General features: G+C 47.6%; 1 protein-coding gene across 3 annotated transcripts in view; it reads right to left on the reverse strand.

Moving 5' to 3' along the window:
• Nucleotides 1-16,702: 16,702 nt before the first annotated feature.
• VPS26A (VPS26 retromer complex component A) overlaps nt 16,703-19,128 on the reverse strand; it is a 31,978-nt gene continuing 29,552 nt past the window's right edge. For 2 of the 3 annotated variants that reach the window (XM_065407566.1, XM_065407568.1), the window contains one exon: nt 18,214-18,530. In XM_065407566.1, coding sequence (XP_065263638.1) covers nt 18,417-18,530 — 114 coding nt within the window. In that variant the 3' untranslated portion in view covers nt 18,214-18,416. Of the gene's footprint in view, nt 17,462-18,213; nt 18,531-19,128 lie in introns of those variants that run through there. The other variant, XM_065407567.1, reaches the window with a different exon arrangement.

Here is a 19,128-nt window from a genome sequence, read left to right on the forward strand (position 1 = left end):
CTGAAGTAGCCTAGTTGCATTGTGAGCTCCCTGGAAGAAAACACCACCCATAGCCAAGAGTGATCAGTTCCTATTGTCTAGTCTAAAGAAAACCCTTGAGTCATCAGTTTACCTAGAAACAAATCTAGTGTTCTCCCTTGAACAATTGCAATTTCTCTACAAATATCCCTACTCACCCTCTAGTCAGGGTTCTGATGCTTAGATCCATCGTGTGCCAGCAATGCCCCTCTGCTATGTACATTGGCCAAACTGGACAGTCACTACGCAAGAGGATAAATGGACACAAGTCAGATATCAGGAATGGCAATATACAAAAACCTGTAGGAGAACACTTCAACCTCCCTGGCCACACAATAGCAGATGTAAAGGTAGTCATTTTACAGCAAAAAAACTTCAGGACCAGACTCCAAAGAGAAACTGCTGAGCTCCAGTTCATTTGCAAATTTGACATCATCAGATCAGGATTAAACAAAGACTGTGAATGGCTATCCAACTACAGAAGCAGTTTCTCCTCCCTTGGTGTTCACACCTCAACTGCTAGCAGAGCACCTCACCCTCCCTGACTGAACTAACCTCGTTATCTGCATACTGATTTATACCTGCCTCTGGAAATTTCCATTACTTGCATCCGAAGAAGTGAGGTTTTTACCCACGAAAGCTTATGCTCCAATACTTCTGTTAGTCTTAAAGGTGCCACAGGACCCTCTGTTGCTTTTTACAGATTCAGACTAACACGGCTACCCCTCTGATACTTGACACCAAGCAAGGCACTGCATTTAGCCGTATGGAATGGAAATCTATCAACCTCATGAATAAACTTGCACAAATACAGATAGATATCATCTTCCTTTCCAAATGCAAACGGATGGACATCATACCAAATGGACTGAAGGTGAAAAATCCATTGCTATCTACATACTGCACAGACCACAGTGAGAGATTATGCCATACACTATCAAAGAAACTGAGGAACCACCTGATCAGCATCCTATACAGCAAACAGAAAAACATCAAGAAAGAGCTCTCCAACCTGGAGACTTTCATAAATAACCAACCCTCCACACAAATGGACTTTACTAAAATAAGACAAGAGATCTACATTACACGCTTCACCTCTCTACAAAGGAAAAAGGACTGTAAGCTGTCTAAAATCCTACCTGCCACATGGGGCCACAACAGGGGTACCCCTAAGTCACCCAGCAATATCGTCAATTTATCCAGCTACACACTCAACCCAGCAGAAGAGTCTGTCCTATCTCGGGGACTCTCTTTTTGCCCCAGCACCCCCACGAACATGATACAGTTCTGCGGTGATCTGGAAGCCTACTTTCACCGCCTCCGACTCAAAGAATACTTTCAAGATAACACTGAACACCGCACTGATACACAGATACCCTCCCACCAACAACACAGGAAGAAGAACTCCACATGGACTCCTCCTGAGGGTCGAAATGACAGTCTGGACCTATACATAGAATGCCTCCGCCGACGTGCACAGGCAGAAATTGTGGAAAAACAACATCGCTTGCCTCATAACCTAAGTCGTGCAGAACGCAATGCCATCCACAGCCTCAGAAACCACCCTGACATTATCATCAAAGAGGCTGATAAAGGAGGTGCTGTTGTCATCATGAACAGGTCTGACTACCAGAAGGAGGCTGCCAGACAACTCTCCAATACCAAATTCTACAGGCCACTTTCCTCAGATCCCACTGAGGAATACACTAAGAAACTGCACCATCTATTCAGGACACTCCCTACACTAACACAGGAACAAATCAACATACCCTTAGAGCCCCGACCGGGGTTATTCTATCTACTACCCAAGATCCACAAACCTGGAAATCCTGGACGCCCCATCATCTCGGGCATTGGCACTCTCACTGAAGGACTGTCTGGATATGTGGACTCCCTACTCAGACCCTACGCCACCAGCACTCCCAGCTATCTCCATGACACCACTGATTTCCTGAGAAAACTACAATGCATTGGTGACCTCCCAGAAAACACCATTCTAGCCACCATGGATGTAGAGGCTCTCTACACAAACATCCCACACACAGATGGAATACAAGCTGTCAGGAACAGTATCCCTGATGATGACACAGCACAACTTGTTGCTGAGCTCTGTGACTTTATCCTCACGCACAATTATTTCAAATTTGGTGACAATATATACCTCCAGACCAGTGGCACCGCTATGGGCACCCGCATGGCCCCACAATATGCCAACATTTTTATGGCTGACCTGGAACAACGCTTCCTCAGCTCTCGTCCACTCACGCCCCTTCTCTACCTACGCTACATTGATGACATCTTCATCATCTGGACCCATGGAAAGGAGACCCTGGAAGAATTCCACCATGATTTCAACAGCTTCCACCCCACCATCAACCTCAGCCTGGACCAATCTACACGGGAGGTCCACTTCCTAGACACCACAGTATAAATAAGCGATGGCCACGTTAACACCACCCTATACCGAAAACCCAACGACCGCTACGCCTACCTTCATGCCTCCAGCTTCCACCCCGGGCACACTACACGATCCATCATCTACAACCAAGCGCTGAGGTACAACTGCATCTGCTCCAACCCCTCAGGCAGAGACCAACACCTACAGGATCTTCACCAAGCATTCTCAAAACTACGATACCCACACAAGGAAATACAGAAACAAATCAACAGAGCCAGACATGTACCCAGAAGCTTCCTGCTACAAGACAGACCCAAAAAAGAAACCAACAGAACTCCACTGGCCATCACCTACAGTCCTCAGCTTAAACCTCTCCAATGCATCATCAGTGATCTACAACCCATCCTGGACAATGATCCCTCACTTTCACAGACCTTGGGAGGCAGGCCAGTCCTCACCCACAGACAACCCGCCAACCTTAAGCATATTCTCACCAGCAACCACGCACCACACCATAACAACTCTAACTCAGGAACCAACCCATGCAACAAACCTCGATGCCAACTCTGCCCACATATCTACACCAGCAACACCATCACAGGACCTAACCAGATCAGCTACAACATCACCGGCTCATTCACTTGCACGTCCACCAATGTTATATATGCCATCATGTGCCAGCAATGCCCCTCTGCTATGTACATTGGCCAAACTGGACAGTCACTATGCAAGAGGATAAATGGACACAAGTCAGATATCAGGAATGGCAATATACAAAAACCTGTAGGAGAACACTTCAACCTCCCTGGCCACACAATAGCAGATGTAAAGGTAGCCATCTTACAGCAAAAAAACTTCAGGACCAGACTCCAAAGAGAAACTGCTGAGCTCCAGTTCATTTGCAAATTTGACACCATCAGATCAGGATTAAACAAAGACTGTGAATGGCTATCCAACTACAGAAGCAGTTTCTCCTCCCTTGGTGTTCACACCTCAACTGCTAGCAGAGCACCTCACCCTCCCTGATTGAGCTAACCTCGTTATCTCCATACTGATTTATACTTGCCTCTGGAAATTTCCATTACTTGCATCTGAAGAAGTGAGGTTTTTACCCACGAAAGCTTATGCTCCAATACTTCTGTTAGTCTTAAAGGTGCCACAGGACCCTCTGTTGCTTTTTACAGATTCAGACTAACACGGCTACCCTCTGATACTTAGATCCAAACTATGCATCAGTTCCACTGGAACTCCATCTTCTCCTGACTGACCGTGCTGGGGGCTCTGCCTGTCTCCAGCATTCAGGACCCTCCGCTACCACCATCACCTGGGAACCCCGACCAGTTCAAGCCTCATGGAGTGGGTGAGATCCCCCCTTTTTCTCTCTCTCTGTTTTCCTTTCTACCTTGGGTATTAACCTTTAATAAATATCAGAGGGGTAGCCGTGTTAGTCTGGATCTGTAAAAAGCAACAGAGTCTCCTCTGGCACCTTTAAGACTAACAGATGTATTGGAGCATAAGCTTTCGTGGGTGAATGCCCACTTCATCAGATGCATCCGACGAAGTGGGCATTCACCCACGAAAGCTTATGCGCCAATACATCTGTTAGTATTAAAGGTGTCACAGGACTAACCTTTAGTAATGTATGTTATGTTGGTTTAGCCCTCCTTGTGTAGTTATCACTATTATTCAATAAATAACTTTTATGGTTAACTTGGTTCCTTCTCTCTCTCTCTAGCTGAACTTTACTCTTTTGTGTTTTTAGCTTCCCCCATTCACTCTACAGCAACGCTTCTTTTACCTAAGCTAAAGATCCCTGCAGCACCCAAAATACTGTGGGGTTTGCTCATCAAGTAGGTTACTGCCAGTACAATTGTGTTGGGGGAGTGGGGATAGGGACGTGCTGAATCTGGGACGCATAAGGGTAACAGCTTGAAAGTGCTGCTTGACCCAGTCCATGGAGCCCAGGGGCATATAAGAAGAGGTAGCTTGAAAGTGCTGTTTCATCCAGCCCAGTGAGTCCAGAGACATATAAGAGGTCAGCTTGACAGTGCTGATTGACCCGGTCCGCTCACACTTGCTCTGTTAATGTATGTGTGGGTGTTCATCCGGTTCTGGGGCTGGAGTAACCCAGCCCTAGGGAGCCTAGGTCCTGCAGGATAGCTCCACTGGGAGGGGACTTGCAGAAGGGAGAAGTAGAGCTCCATATGAAAAGACAAGTGACACAAGCAGTACATTGATAGAATTACAGAACCCCCTTCCCCAGAAGAGTAACCCGAATAAATGAGCACACCCCAAAGTAATGGGCACATCTGGTAACACCCCCTCCTTGTAGGGTGAGCTCCTGCCACCTCCCCCTCAGTGCCCTTGACAGCTGATCCACCTCCAAACCACAGCTCAAGTTCTCAGAACCCTCTCCTCCAGCCCCACCCAGGTAGGACAGGGAGGGGGCTCTTGCAGGGGGGGCAGGAGGGATTCTGGCAGCAGTGAAGTAGGTTGCGGGGAGGTTGAGATCTTGCCCCAAGTCATCCCAGACACTAATGCTAAGCCACAGGATCGCAGCATCTAGTGTCAGTGGGGTTCACGTGGCTCAGGCCAGACACCTGGGCTGGGGACCCGCACCCATAGCACTGGTCGAGTGCGTGGCCCAGGGTGTTCACAGCCCCCTCCTCACCGCTCCCTGAGCCCAGCCTGGCTCCTCACCTAGAACAAAGCAGCACCGCCCATCGGCCTCGCTACTGCCTGAGTCCCAGGTACTGCTGCTGTCCCATGGGGAGTGGGCCGAGCTGCTGGTGCTGCGACAGGGATCCTCCACCTCCTGCCATGGGGAGGCTGGAAGGTCCTCAGGGACCGGGCAGGGCGATGCCTCCTGCTGGGAATCAAGACTGGGATCTTGGGGCCAGTGCTTCCCACACAACAAGCCCCAGAGCCACCCTGCCCGGCTCCCCTTCTGGGCTGGGTCCTGCCTGCCCAGCCGCATCCTGGGCCAGCTCCATTTTGGCCTGGCCAGTGGCTCTCTCACCTCAGTGCACTTGCACCTCCTCGCTCGGCCGGGAGCTCCTTCCCCGCCAGCAGGGACGGAGAGGCCGCACTGCTCCTGGGGAAGATGGCAGCTGCTTCCCTCAGGCTCTGGGGCCACGTGCAGAGCCTTCTTCCTGAACATCCTCAGGAGCCTGGACAGCCTGGAACCGAGCGGGGAGCAGGCGTGAGTCTGGGGTCAAGGCAGCCTCTCACTAACCAGCCTTTTTGGTCCCTCCCTGTCATAACTATAAAGGGAAGGGTAACAGCTCTCCTGTGTACAGTACTATAAAATCCCTCCTGGCCAGAGACTCCAAAATCCTTTTACCTGTAAAGGGTTAAGAAGCTCAGGTAACCTGGCTGACACCTGACCCAAAGGACCAATAAGGGGACAAGATACTTTCAAATCTTGAGGGGGGGGGGGGGAGTCTTTTGTTTGTGCTCTTTGTTTTGGGGGTTGTTCGCTCTTGGGACTAAGAGGGACCAGACATCAATCCAGGCTCTCCACATCTTTCTGAATAAGTCTCTCATATTTCAAACTTGTAAGTAAACAGCCAGGCAAGGCGTGTTAGTTTACCTTTGTTTTCTCAACTTGTAAATGTACCTTTTACTAGGGTGTTTACCTCTGTTTGCTGCAACTTTGAACCTAAGGCTAGAGGGGGGTCCTCTGGGCTCTTTAAGTTTGATTACCCTGTAAAGTTATTTTCCATCCTGATTTTACAGAGATGATTTTTACCTTTTTCTTTAATTAAAAGCCTTCTTTTTAAGAACCTGATTGATTTTTCCTTGTTTTTAGATCCAAGGGGGTTGGATCTTGATCCACCAGGAGTTGGTGAAGAGTCTCTCAAGGCTACCCAGGGAAGGGAATTAGCACATTGGGAGTGGTGGCAGCGGACCAGATCTAAGCTGGTAGTTAAGCTTAGAAGTTTTCATGCAGGCCCCCACATTTGTACCCTAAAGTTCAGAGTGGGGAAGCAGCCTTGACACTCCCCATCCCTGCCCCAGCCAGAGCAGCTCATTCTCCCCCCACAGGGGTGCAGGGAGTGCAATCTACACACAGTGGCAGGAGTTCATTGCATGATCTGCTCCCATGGATTGCAAATCCAATCTCCTTTGGGAGAGATTCTCTCCTCCTCTTTCTGCCTCTCCCCAGACAGACAGGGGACGCCACAGAGGAACCCTAATGCCACTCACTTGCTCTAGGTAATGGACAGATGGATGGTGGATGTTCAGGGTTGCCAGCTGTCCCTCGCCCTCCTCCTCACTCTCCAAGCCCAAGGCATGCTGGAGTGGGTGGTGACCTGAGGAGTGACCCTGCACAGTCAGCAGGCAGGGTGATGACACTGGGCGATCGACTGGCTGTGAAAACAAGAGTCTGTCTTATTGCCAAGGGACGGAGAAATTCAGCCAGCAGCAGGGGGTGCAGAACACTGCCCTAATGCGGGGGTGACAGCGCATCCCAGCTCCTGACATCCCACCACTTTACACACCTTCCTGGAGCCTGCTGCACTTGACAATTTCAAAATAATAAAATACAAATAAAATAGAATATTTCAGCTATTCTTTTCCATCATAATCGGATCTGAAAAAACATGATAGGACACCTCATATTATGCAGTGCTCCTAGTGACACTCTCAAATGAATCCCCATCCTCCGCCCACCATGAGGTAAGTAGGAGCAGATTGTTATCCCTACTTGAAAGGGGGAGAAGCTAAGGCTGAGAAAGGAGAATTGACTTGTCTTAGGTCACACAGCCAGTCAGTGGCAGAGTTGGGAATAGGACCCAAGAGCCCTGACTTTCAATCTAACTATCGGATTTGGAATTTCATACATTGAATAACCTGAATAAAGTGCTCTCAAATGAGCTCCAGACCAACAACAGTTCATGAACAGCGCAGAGACAATTAATGCGGAGAAGCAGCAAAATTCGTCAAAAAGATGACTGGTTATGACTTATTTACTTGTTCTTAAAAGAGAACAAAAAGGACCTGAGTCTCCTCCCTGTCAATAACCCCCTGCTCAGCCAATCAGGGTAGAGACTGAGGGGCGGGAGGCTGAGGGTTCTCACCAGAGAGCCCAAAGGATGGCCCAGGTCATCGGTGGGGATCACTGTCCGAGCACTATTTCAGCCCCACATTTTTGGATGGACCTCCCAAAATGGGAGTTGCAGAGCAGCCCACTCAACACGCAACACACACACACACCTCCTGGTGGTGGGAGGGGAACAGGAGAAAGGACAAAAGAAGTAAGAGATGAAGAGAAAGGAAGAAGGGATGAAGGAAAAGGTAAAACAAAATAGACAAACCCTAATGTCCCCAGTGATTCCACGGGACAAAATCCCAGGTGGGGAATAAAATTCTGCCACCTTAAACTAGTGTTTTCCATGCCTAGAATTCAGCTGGCACCAGGTGGATCTGACTGAACAGGTTACAAACCTCTCGGAGACTCTTACCTTCTAAACAGGGACGTCTGTTTTCTAGTAAAATCAGTAAAAGGAAAGGAGAAAACTCAAAAGAGGCTCCTCCTCGCACTCACGTACGTGAATCCTAATACTCTCTCAGTCCTCAAAGAGAGATCTCGAGAAGGAGATTTGCTGAAGCAAAGCCACAGGGGTCTCTGAGGTTTCCCTGGCCCTGCGCCCCTATCCTGCCTGGCTCATGTCAGCATCTCTCTGTGAGGTCACCACCTCCCCACCACCTTTGACCAATAGGCTGAGGTCCTGCAAAAGGCCTTTGTGATGTCACGGCCACACACACCCCTCCCCTGAAATGCTAATGACCTGCTTCTGGCCATACACTTTGAAGGTTTGAGCTACTCCCTGTGGATCACCCCACTCAATGTGTGTTCATTCTAGGAAGCAAGCCGGCCAAACAGGAAAACATCAGAGGCTGCTCCCAATGCTACACTCAGTTTTTCCAAAACTAGTAGACTTTATGGCCAGAAGAGACCTTTAGAGCATCTAATCAAACCCCCTGCATGATCACAGGCTTCCTGTATAGTACAATAATTATTTTTTGGGCACACACATTCCAGAAAGGCATCTAGTCTTCATTCAATGACAAGGTCAGGATTGTGACCACCATGTTTAGGCTGTGTCGATGAGGGCGGTAAACTGACGATATCCAGGCCTGAAGTTGGCGAAGTCGAAGTCTGGCGTGCCCGGTTACATAAGTGCAAGAGGCCATGTGACCCAATAGGGCAAGGCACGTCCTTATTGTGGTAATCGGAAAGGCCCAGAGCCCTCGAATGATGCTTGTGACGGTATGAAAACGATTGTCTGGTAGAATAGCTCGGGCGAGTCTGGAGTCTAGGACTGCCCCAATAAATTCTATCCTCTGGGTTGGCTCCAGAGTGGACTTCTCTTTGTTGAGTAGAATTCCCAACTCGTGGAACGTTTGTAGTATTATGTGGACGTGAGCTTGAACTTGCTCCCTGGTGCGGCCGCACACCAGCCAGTCGTCTAAATACGGGAACACCTGTATCCCTTGTCGACGAAGGTATGCTGCCACGACAGCCATACATTTTGTGAACACTCTCGGAGCCACGGACAAGCCGAAGGGAAGGACTGCAAATTGGTAGTGCACTTTGTTTACCACAAATCGAAGGAAGCGCCTGTGAGGGGGGTAGATCGCTATATGAAAATATGCGTCCTTCATGTCGAGGGCGGCGAACCAGTCTCCAGGATCCAGGGAAGGGATAATGGTCCCCAAGGAGACCATGCGGAACTTCAACTTTACTATGAATTTGTTGAGTCCGCGTAAGTCTAAAATGGGTCGCAGACCCCCTTTTGACTTGGGGATCAGGAAGTAGCGGGAATAAAACCCCCTGCCCCTTAACTCTGGTGGCACCTCCTCTATGGCTCCCATAGATAGGAGGCCAAAAACCTCTTGTATAAGGAGATGCTCGTGAGAAGGGTCCCTGAAGAGGGACGGGGAGGGGGGGTCGGAGGGGGGGAATGAAGAAAATTGGATAGCGTAACCCCTCTCCACCGTGCGAAGGACCCAACAGTCTGATGTTATGAGGGACCAAGCACGGTGGAAACGGGAGAGGCGATCCCGAAAAGAGGGAGATGGATCCTGGGTAGTGGCTGGGGCGCCGTCCTCGACCGCACCTTCAAAAGTTTTGTCTAGGACCTGAAGGTGGTCTAGGCGGGCCCTGGTTCTGACCGGGTTGAGGGCCGGTCGACCTTTGCCTACCACCTCGTCCCCGCCTTCTGGCGAAGTCCTGTCTCGGACGAGGCGGGGGAGGGTAGAACCTTTGAGGCTGGGGCCTAAAGGGTCTGCGCTGGGGCCCTGGGACATGCATCCCCAGGGAGCGCATGATGGTTCTCGAGTCCTTGAGGCTCTGCAGCCGAGAGTCCGTCTTCTCCGAGAACAACCCCTGGCCCTCGAAAGGTAAATCCTGCAGGGTCTGCTGCAGTTCCGGCGGCAAGCCCGAGACCTGGAGCCAGGAGACTCGCCGCATGGCGATGCCTGATGCCAGTGTCCTGGCGGCCGAGTCCGCTATGTCCAATGAGGCTTGTAAGGAGGTCCTCGCCACCTTCTTACCCTCCTCCACTAAGGCCCTGAACTCTTCCCTTGAGTCCTGGGGAACCAACTCTTTGAATTTTCCCATAGAGTTCCATGAGTTGAAGCTGTAGCAGCTCAAGAGCGCCTGTTGGTTTGCCGCTCTAAGCTGCAGACCTCCCGCCGAGTACACCTTACGCCCGAACAAATCGAAGCGCTTAGCGTCCTTCGATTTGGGCGCTGCCGCCTGCTGGCCGTGACGCTCTCTTGCATTTACAGAAGACACAACCAGTGAGCACGGTGGGGGATGAGTATGTAAGTACTCATAGTCCTTGGAAGGGACGAAGTACTTCCTCTCTACGCCTCTGGCTGTGGGTGGAATAGAGGCAGGAGTTTGCCATATGGTAGTGGCATTAGCCTGAATCGTCCGAATTAGTGGCAATGCTACCCGGGATGGGGCATCAGCCGAGAGGATGCTCACCACCGGGTCCTGCACCTCTACTATCTCCTCCGCCTGGAGGTCCATATTACGCGCCACCCTACGTAATAGGTACTGGTGGGCACGAAGATCTATTGGGGGCGGGCCCGAGGCTGTTGTGCCCGCCACCGCCTCATCCGGGGAAGATGAGGAGGATGCCTCCGGGGGCAAGGGGTCTAAAGGAGGGTCCTGTTCTAAGGGTCCCTGAAGCGGAGCATTGCCTGCCCCGGGGTCCAGGGCCTGAGGTGGTGTAGGCACGGGAGCCTCCATGCCCCCTGGGGGAGGACGGGAGATGGTGGCCTCCGGGACTCTGGGCTCAGAGCGTGCCGAGCGAGAGGCTGATGGTGGAGCCCCTTGCGCCTGGTGATACGCCCATGGGGTCCAGAAAGACGAATGCGTAGGGTCCTGCGCAGGGTCCTCTGCCGCCTCCTGCCAGTGGCCCAAGTCAGCAGCAGCAGCCTGACCCTGAGGAGGGTATGCTGATCTCGAAGCCCCGTCGGAGGAGCGAGACGCTGATCTCGAGGCCAAAGCGGTGCCGAACGCGTCTGAATAGGCTCAGCACGATACGGTGCCGATCGGTGCCGGTCCGTAGGAGATCGGTCCCTACGCGGTGCCGGTGAGCGGTACCGTGATCGGGATCATTGCCGCTGGCCATGTCGGTGCCGAGATCCGGATCTGGACCAAGACGACGACGACCACGAGTAGACGTGGTACCGGGAGCGGCCCCTCGAACTGGAGCGGCGCTCGTACCGGTGCCGAGAACTACGTCGTGAGTCCGATCGGTACTGATGATCCTGACGGTGCCGAGACGTAGACCGGTGCCGTGAAGAGGACCTAGGCCGCGAGTACGACCGGTTCTGAGGTGATAGTCGGCGCCGGGACTGCGAGCGGCGTCGGGACCTGCTCCGAGACCTGGAGCGGTGCCGTGAGTCCACGCCCGGAGACGGCGGGCGTACCAGGGCAGGCTTGACCCTGGATTGCACTGTGCGAGGAGCGGGCGGTGCCGCGGGTTGAGATGGCCCCGGCTCCGTGAGAGCGATAAGGTCTTTCGCCGTCGCGAAGGTCTCCGGAGTCGACGGGAGACAAGACTCCACCACTGATCGAGGTGGTGAGCCAGTCCGCACCGGACTCAACGGCTGTGGCGCCGGAGTCAACGGTGTAGCAGATATCTGCGACTTCTGGCGCTCTAAAGGCGGACGCGGCTCTACCACCGGCACCAGGGTAGCCGGCGTCTGCAGGACAGCGGTCTCCTGTGCCTTGCGGGATTTCTTGTGCCCTGGAGACAGGGAACGGCGCCGAGGCCCCTGTGGCGGCCGCGGTGCCGAAGGAGGCCGGTGCCGTGAGGCCTTATCCGATTCTGCCCGTGGTGCAGTACCGGTCGGTGCCGCAGGGGCGCTGCGCACCGAGGCGCTCGGTGCCGGGGCTTGGCGCGCCGAGGGAGGATCTGGGCTAAGTGCCGCCTCCATGAGGAGCTGCCTGAGCCTAAAGTCCCGCTCCTTTTTGGTTCTCGGTCTGAAGGCCTTACAGATCTTGCACTTATCTGTCTGATGGGACTCTCCTAGACACTTCAGACACGAGTCGTGCGGATCACCCGTTGGCATAGGCTTAGCACAGGACGGGCACGGCTTAAAGCCAGGAGCCTTGGGCATGAGCCCGGCTATGCACCGGGGGGAAAAGGGGGGAGAACAACCCCCTTAACCCCCGCTAACTATTTACAACTATTTAACAACGAAGATGAATAACTATCTAACACTATACAACAACTATAACTACAACTATCTACAGAATTAACAGGATAAGCTAGGGAGAGTGGAGAACAGCTATGCCGCGCTCCACAGTTCCAACGACCGTCAGGGGCGGTAAGAAGGAACTGAGGGGGCGCTGGGTCGGCTGGGGTATATATCCGGCGCCATGAAGGCGCCACTCCAGGGAGCTCCACAGCCGACCCACCAGGTGTTGCTAGGGTAGAAAATTCTCCGACGATCGTGCACGCGGCGCGCGCACACCTAATTGGAATCGATATGAGCAAGCACTCTAAGAACAACATTTTGTTCTGAGCTACGAACATTTCAGTTACGAACTTCCATTCCCAAGATGTTCATAACTCTGAGGTTCTACTGTATAGTAAAGAATGAAATTACAGATACATATATGAACATGATTTGTTGGGGAGGAGTCAACATGGCTTCTGTAAAGGGAAATCATGCCTCACCGATCCATTAGTATTCTTTGAGGGGATCAACAAACATGTGGACAAGGGTGATCTAGTAAGATATAGTGTACTTGGATTTTCAGAAACCTTTGACAAGGCTCCCTCACCAAAGGCTCTTAAATAAAGTAAAGAATCATGGGACATGATGGTAGGTCCTCTCATGGATCAGTAACTGGTTTAAAAAAAACAGGAAACAAAGCATAGGAAAAAATGGTCAGTTTTCAGAAGGCAGAGAGGTAAATAGGAATGTTCCCCCAGGGATTTGTTCTGGGACCAGTGCTGTTCAACATATAAATTATCTGGAAAAAGGAGTAAACAATGAGGTGGTAAAGTTTGCAGGTGATACAAACTTATTTAAGATAGTTGAGTCCAAAGCAGACTGTAAAGAATTAAAAAACCATTTCACAAAACTGGCTGAACTGGGCAACAAGATGGCAGATGAAATTCATTGTTGATAAATGAAAAGTAGTGCATTTTGGAAAACAATCCCAACTACACATACAAAATGATGGCATCTAAATTAGCTCTTACCACTCAAGAAAGAGATATTGGAGTCACTGTGGACTCGTCTCTGAAAACATCCACTCAATGTGCAATGGCAGTCAAAAAATAGCTAACAATGTTAGGAATCATTAGGAAAGGGATAGATGCTAGGACAGTAAATAGAATACCACTATATAAATCCATAGTGTACCACATCTTGAATGTTGCGTGCAGGTCTAGTCATCCCATCTCAATAAAAGATATATTGGAAAAGGAGGACAACAACAATGATTAAGGGTATGGAACAGCTTCCATATGAGGAAAGATTAAAAAAGACTGTTCACCTTGGAAAAGAGACAATTAAGGAGAAATTATAGCAATCTATAAAATCATGAACAAGGCTACATTTTAGTCACAGGTATTTTTAGTAAAAGTCATGGACACGGTCATGGGCAGTAAACAAATTCACGGCCCCGGACCTGTCCATGTCCTGTACTATATCCCTGACTAAATACTAGGAGTGCCGTGGGTGCTGGGGAGAGGGTGTAGCTCAGGGGGTGCTGTGAATGCTGGGGGGGGGGCAGCAACCCAGGGGTGCCACAGGTGCACTACAGGTGCATGGGGGATGCTGGGGAGGCAGCTTGGGGGAACGAGTGCTGGGGGGCAGCGTGGGGGGTGCTGCAGATGCATATGGGAAGGGTGCAAGTGCTGGAGGGGCAGTGCCGTGTGTGCTCAGGGGGGCAGTCCGGAGAGCACCATGAGTGCAGCCTGGGTCCCCAGCTGGTGCTGGGGGGAAGGGGGTTGGCAGATTCCTGGGAAGTGGTGACATATCCCTCCCTTGGCTCCTAGCTCCGCTCACTGCCAGCGGAGGCAGCGCGTGGAGCTGAGGGAAGGACATGTTGCAGCTTCTAGGGAGCCCCCCCAGGGTAAGCATTGCCCCTCCTGTGCCCCAACCCCCAGCTCTGAGCCCCCCCCCCCCCAAGCAACAGCCAGTGCAACTGGCCCAGGGCCATCTTAGCTGCTCGAACAGCACCGGAGCCAGCCGCACCAGCCCCAGTAGAAGTCGCGGAGGTCACAGCAAGTCATGGAATCCATGACTTCAGTGACAAACTCAAAGCCTGACAAACTCATGAAGCATGTGCAGAAAAAGTATTTACCCTTTCACATAAAAATTAGGGGGTCATCTAATGAAATAAATAAGCAGCTGGTTTAAAACAAACAAAAAGGAAGTACTTCTTCACACCATGCACAGTCAACCTGTGGAATTCATTGCCAGGGGATGTTGTGAAGGCCAAAAGCATAACAGGGTTCAAAAAAATAATTAGATACGTTCCTGGAGGATAGGTCCACCACTGGCTATTAGCCAATATGGTTAGGGATGCAACCCCATCCTCTGGATGTCCTTAAGCCTTTGCCCGGTGCTGGGACCAGACAACAGGGAATGGACTTGATAATTGCTCTGTTCTGTTCGTTCCCTTGGAAGCACCTGACGTAGGCCACTATTAGTGGACAGGATATTGAGCTAGATGAACAATTGGTCTTACCCAAAATGGCCATTCTTATGTTATTTTCACATGTACATAATTGCATTTTTAATACAAGTACCTCAAAGATATTAACTCTCATGCAACAAGGTCTAACAATTCAGTAAAGTTTAATTCTAATAAGGTTTGTTCAGAATATTGTCAGTTTGTCATATGCAGATGAAGGCTGTAACCTGTTCCCCCCCCCCCCCATTCCCTATACCGTTCCTGCTACTCCTCATAGTCACTAGGCTTTGCCCAACTCAGCAAGCTAGCAGCACCTTTTGGCAACAGGCAGATGCCCAGCCTATAGCCAAGTACTTTAGCCAAATAAACTTTACCCCTCCCATCCTCTAAGATTTAGAAAGTTAATTCCTTTACTTTCCAAGGTCAGCTGATAAACCAGTTATTGGGGTAACTTTAGTCCAAGATTTTAAAGAAAGCAATGTTTATTTAGAAACCAGATAAGTCTTGCACTCTTATTAGTCAGTGTCTTGGTAACAGCCCCCCCGGGTAGCATAATCTTGTAATTACAGCACTCCAGCAAGTCTCTGCGTACGAGCACTTGTATCTGTTCCATTCCACTTTCCTAGAATACATTGCTACAAAGACACCCCTTGAACCTTGTTTGATAAAGACACCTTTCTTACATACCACTTTATTCTAACAAAGCCTACCTGTATGCAGCTAGATATCTATGGTGGGGGACTGGGGGCAGGAGGTCCTGTCCTGATGATTAGGCAACAAATAAATTAATTTAGTTAAAAAGTTGCTACTTACTCTAGGAAGAAAATATTGTATGTTCTCTTTTGAATGGTATCTAGTATACTTCAGAGAAATTAGTATTTAGCAAGAGTGGGTGGAAGATCAAGGCTCTAATAAATTGAACAATTTTTGGTGAGAGGTTAGAAATAAAATAAATGAAACTGCTGATGTATAAAGACGGCACGTTAAGTAATAAGTTGGGCTTTGAATTATTTAGAGGAAAAGATAGGGGTTTCCAGGTTAAGAAAGGCACAGAAGACAGGATCCATCAGTGATATTTATACATCATACTAGGTACAAGTTTAAAAAGGATATGGTTACTGAGTTCTGTTCAGACTTTTAACCCTGAAAAAGCAAAGCAATCATTAAAAGTAACTAGATGGTTCTGTTATGCTAGTTTATACAGCATTCATTTGTCAAATGCCATGCAAATCTAAAGACAGGGCCCTTGCACCAAAAAGATTTTATGATCCAAGACAAGACTTGGGACAGTAAACATTGGGAATATAGTCTGATAGAGCCCTGTGTTAAAATCAAAGCTAGAGCATGCTGGAACATAAGATAACTTCATCCTTCTAGACCAGTCTTGAGCTAATTTAATAAACTAAGTCTTCAACTTTAAATGTTTAAAACTTTATTTAATCAATTTTCTTAATTTTGAACTTCGTTTATTCCTTAAACCTAAGAAAAAAAAAAAAATAATAATCAAGTTTGACATCTTCATTCAGCTATTTGACTTATGCATGCACAGAATTTCTGACTAACATATAGGAAGAGTATATGTCACATACGCTTAACTCAATGTAACCAATTGTTTGGATGTATTAAAAAAAAAAAAAACCCACCCACCCACCCACACACACCCCTGAAAACCTGAAGTCTCAATAAAAATTGGAACCAGTACATCAGTTGTGTGAGCTTTCACATATTGCCCCAAAGTATGTCCAAAACCAGGCTGAGAAACTACTCTCGCCCCGAAGAGACCAATCATGCTGACGAAACTGTCACAATCCTTGGCTTCTCTGAAAAGCCTGCCAAAAGTAAAAACACTATGAAGTGAACTAAGCCTACTGGCTCATTTCATAAGTGATACTGAATAAGTCTCAGGTGGGGGTTGATCTTCTCACCGACATGGGGTGAATTGACACTAGTAACTATAAATTACTTAAGATTCTATATACTATACAAATTTCCTAAGATATCTATTAACCCAGGTTTTTCCATCCTCAAAATACATTCATATCCATTGCAAATGGTATTTTCAGTACAATGTACATTCCAATTAAAGACAATCCACGTTTTAGTGAGAATACAGCTATTTTAATAACTCAAATAGAGGCTCAGTGCGTTTCTTGTTTATTATACATGGTTGCACAATCTGAGGCTGGTTAAATACAATCTGTTTCCAAAGTCTCTTGGAATAGTTTCCAGATTACAACATGCAAGTGATCATGAAAATATTTGGCATATTTTTTAAAAAATTCTGAACAGGCACTTACATGAGGGAGTTAAATTTGCACTCAGATATCCACATTTAAGAGAAATACCCCAGTATATAGTACATAGAATCTTTGTCTGCTTTATCAAAGTGCCATAGTAGTAAAACATTTTACAGAAGTGTAATTCAATTATTTTGCTTACTCAAAGTAAGGTAAACCAAGGACGCCTGCACTGAAGTTTAGAAAGAGTGTCTTGTTTATAGTCCAAGTGAAATACAAGCGCAAGTAGCCTTCCACACAGCACAGTTCATTTTGTGTCCAATCCACATATATTATGTCTGATGACAGACTACATGATTAATTGTGAACAAATGGAGGCTAACTTGTTTAAGTAATTTGTTCAAAGACTCTAAACTCACACAAGAGAGGAGTAAGACAGAAGTATTCTGTTTTCCTAGACAAATTTCTCAACACTTTTCAAACTCAACTAGTTTAAAAAATACCTTTAAAAAAAAAAAAAAAGTTTGTCTCCCACCCAATTATAGGCCTAGATGGACGAGAATAAGTATGTTCTTCTGAGAGGCTGTCATTTTTCCTCCTCCCCCAGGATGGCAAGGGAGCAAGCTGTAAAGAGGAGAGTAGGTTTGTGAATCCAAGAGGAGATGAGTAAATATTGTGCATGTAAAAAGTTGATTTCAAGAACAAACACTAGGTCTCAGTTTAATCATTAAAGAGTCAGCTATGTTAAAACATTTCCATCCCCCCCGAATCATCTCAGTTAAAGTAAAACAGCAATGGGTGGGAGAAGTGCGAGTTCTACAGTTACTAGAAAACATTAGACTTAAGTAAAAACAAATATGGTTAGAGTGAATTGTAAAGAGCCACCACACATCTAAAAAGGATCATCTTGGGAACAAATTTGTTTGTGAATATTCTTGTGAAAAATACAAGATTCAAAGCCTCTGAGAACCATGGTATGGTCTTAGAAGACTCCGAACAGGTACAGCAAGTTTGTGGTATGTATGTGGTTTATAAAGTGTTAAACTATGCTTACACGTCTAGAATGAGACTTAAATATTCTTAAGACAAAAAGATCCACCATAAACCCGGATTTTTAGTGTATAGTATACTTATCTGTTGGTTTCAAAACCAGTGCAGATAAGCAGCACTGGAGGTATGCATGCGATAAATGACATGAAGGGGGAGAAATGCTTTAATCTACATATTATAGGTGATTAGCAAAAAATAAATATACAAGCCTACATGCATGGAAATATATAACTAGATTTGTTTAAGTTTTATGCATATCAAGTGCATAACATTATCAAATAAAAGTAAAATGTGCAGTATAAAATAGTAGCTTAAGAAAGTTCCAGTGTTTGAGAAAGCACTTTATTTTAAATGTATATACACACTTGAATGTTTACTTGACGAATGTTTTAGTAATATGGTAAATGCAACACTGTAAGACGAAGGAAGACAGTTGTAATGTGAGTTTTTGTCTTCTCTTTTCCTACAGGCTGCTGCCATCTTTAACCTGCTGAAGTGTCACAACAGTTTTTTCACCTCCTATACTAGTTCACATTTCAGGTTGCTCAGCAGATGCTTGTGGTTCTGGAGATTCAAACCGCTGGTGAAAATTTGTTCGTGGTTTCCTCAGTTTCTCAGGAGCTTTTCTCCAAAGTATTATTTCCTATTTAGGGGAAGCAAATGCTCATTTAGTATAGTGTTATGTCTGGTCAAATATTAACCCCATAACGTCAAAATTAATCATAAGTTTCTATTGATGCAAGGTTTCCAAAATACTTTGCATGACTATTTCAGTTCTATAATAAGCTATATTTCTATAAGTCAGGTACAGATAGATTTGAGAACACGAGCAATTCAGTTTATAAATTAAAATTGTATCTCCATGTATCTTGTGCTCGCTCCTAGTTAGTCACTGCCTCTCTGGCTACTCCAATGCTCACTTTGCTCCCCTTCTGTGCTATCAAACGAAAGAAAGATAAATAATATTTCTTGCCCAAAATCTGAATCAGGCCACTCCCTTCTAATCAGCCTGGCTTCCTCTTACTTTCTGCATTAAATTCAAGCTTCTTATTCATACTTTAAGGCCCTGTTTACCTGTTTTCAGTTTTGTTCCTATCCATATTTCCTCTTATGGTAACAAAGTATCCACCCTGCCCTTTAGATCCTTTACATGCCTTTACATTTGTACTCTCTTATGCCAGGAACCAAATCAAATTCCTTCTGTTTCTTCATCCAGCATTAACCCACTCACGTAAAAAAAA

The sequence above is a fragment of the Emys orbicularis genome, chromosome 7 (genome assembly GCF_028017835.1).
Source record: "Emys orbicularis isolate rEmyOrb1 chromosome 7, rEmyOrb1.hap1, whole genome shotgun sequence".
NCBI classification, from domain to species: Eukaryota; Metazoa; Chordata; order Testudines; family Emydidae; genus Emys; species Emys orbicularis.